Raw genomic sequence first — 1,992 nt, 5'->3', positions numbered from 1 at the left:
CCCAAGGACCCCGCCCCCAGGCAAAGGACCCCGCCCCCAGCCCAACGCCCCACCAAACCCTGAGCTGAACCCCAACCCCAACACCAACACCAATTCTTTTTGCTTTTCCTTTTCTCTGGGGTGGGGCGGGAAGACAGGGTCTCCCTGTGCCGCTCAGGCTGGCCTTGAACCCACAGCAACCCTCCTGCCTCATCTTCCCGAGTACCCGGATGACAGGTGTGCACAAGCAGATGCGACTTTGATTAAAATTTTTGAGATAGGGTCTCACGATGTAGCGCAGGCTGGCCTTGAGCTCACTGTGGAGCCCAGCCTGGCCTGGAATTCTGGGCGCTCCTCCTGCCTCGGCCTGCTCAGTGCTGGGACCACACGTCACTGCCACTATGCCTGGTGCACTCAGAATGTTCTTTTTCTTTTTGAGACAGGATCTTGCCATGCAGTTCATGCCAGCCTTGAGCTTGCTTTGTAGCCCAGGCTGGTCTCAAACTCACAGAGGAAACTCACAGTGATCCTCCTGCCTCAGCCTCCAGGGTGTGACCTCATGCCTAGATTCCAACACCAATTGTAACCCCAACCCTTACCCAGTTCTAGACCAATCTAACCCTAACATTAACTCTAAACCATAACTATAGCCCTTAGCCTAATCTTCGCCCAAACTCTAACCCTAACTGCAATACAATACCCAATCCCAATCCCAATCCCAACCCTCGCCTGAACCCTGAACACCAACCTCTGCAACTGTAATCCTAATGGATCCACTCCCACCTTAGCTCTGTGGGGTGAAGCCTGCAGTTCGGGCTGCCCCCACCACTGCAGAGCCAGGGAGCATTGTCAAGCATGGTGGGGCCTGCCTGCCTGCCTGTTGTCCCAGCACTCAGGAGGCTGAGGTAGGAGGATCGCTTCTTGAGACCAGCTCGGGCTACAAAGTGGGCTTAGGGCCAGCCTGAAATGCACAACAAGACCTTGTCTCAAAAAGACAAAACAGACCAAAGCCAGGAGGCGCCAGGCCAGGGCACAAGACACTGCACCCATGCCGAGAAGACCCCTCTCCCAGGAGACTAAGGCCCCAGCCAGGCCTGAAGCTGGGTAGGGCCGGGAGAGGCAGGGTGGAAGAAGGATGCCGACCTCCCCGCTTGCCTGGGAACCTTCCTGGGGACCCTTCGCACCCCCACCCTTGGGCTTCTGGGTCCCCTGAGGTCTTCCACCCCGAGCAGGCCAGGAGACCTCAGGCCGCTGCAGCCGGGTGGGCCTCAGGGCCCGGGGGCTCAGAGCTGCGACGAGGCCCAGCTAGGGGCGCCCCTCCTCCGCAGCCGCCGCCGACTGGGTGGCTCTGAGTAGGTGGGATGTTTCCCCGCTCTGGATCCTGTAAAAGCCCTTTTCGGTTTGAGTTTCTACCTTCTTTCTCCAAGGTGACTTGGAGTTTTACGGCCTGCTTTTAATACGTGCCAACGCGCCTATAAATGTCCCCTTGTTAAAGCAGCGGGCTTTCTTCTAGGAGCCGGGCAGAATGCTGAGGGGCAGCAAAGGCCCCCCGGGGGCAGGGGAGGGCGGCCGGGTCCTGCGGGAGGCACCCCCGCGCCTACCTGCTGGAAGGGCATGCGCAGCGCGCCCATGTTCACGTACGGGGCCACCCTGCAGGCGTCCAGGTGGCTGGCGGTGCCCAGGATGACGCCTGCAAGACAGGGGGGCCGTGAGCGCCCCGACCCGCCCCGGCCCGCGCCGCCCCAGCCCACCCGCCGGCCGAGCCCGCCGACCTTTGTGCATCTGGTTCTCCTGCTTACGGCACTTGGCCCTGCGGTTCTGGAACCAGACCTGGGGAGAAGCAGACACAGGGGCGCTGGGGCGCGCCGGCCGGTCCCGCAGCACCCCGCGCTGGCCTGCCGCCGGGTCGCCGGCTCGGGCTCAGGACGAGTCTCCCTCGGGCCGGAGGCGCCCTGCCCCGCCCAGCTCGGGACCCCTGGCCCCCAGGACCCTCTGCTCCCCAGGACCCCCTGC

At 62.3% G+C, this 1,992-nt stretch overlaps 1 protein-coding gene across 1 annotated transcript in view; it reads right to left on the bottom strand.

Annotated features, from left to right (window-relative positions):
- LOC101568817 (short stature homeobox protein) overlaps positions 1-1,992 on the bottom strand; it is a 15,335-nt gene that overhangs the window by 4,924 nt on the left and 8,419 nt on the right. Inside the window, exons 4-5 of the mRNA XM_012512794.1 lie at positions 1,752-1,809; positions 1,581-1,669 (exon numbers count right to left, since the gene is read on the bottom strand). Of these exons, the coding sequence (XP_012368248.1) occupies positions 1,581-1,669; positions 1,752-1,809 (147 nt within the window). The remainder of the gene's footprint in view (positions 1-1,580; positions 1,670-1,751; positions 1,810-1,992) is intronic.

This window comes from Octodon degus, unplaced genomic scaffold (genome assembly GCF_000260255.1).
Source record: "Octodon degus isolate 3935 unplaced genomic scaffold, OctDeg1.0 scaffold00274, whole genome shotgun sequence".
NCBI classification, from domain to species: Eukaryota; Metazoa; Chordata; class Mammalia; order Rodentia; family Octodontidae; genus Octodon; species Octodon degus.
The sequence above is the reverse complement of the archived record's forward strand: the minus strand, read 5'-3'. Positions and strand labels throughout refer to the sequence as shown.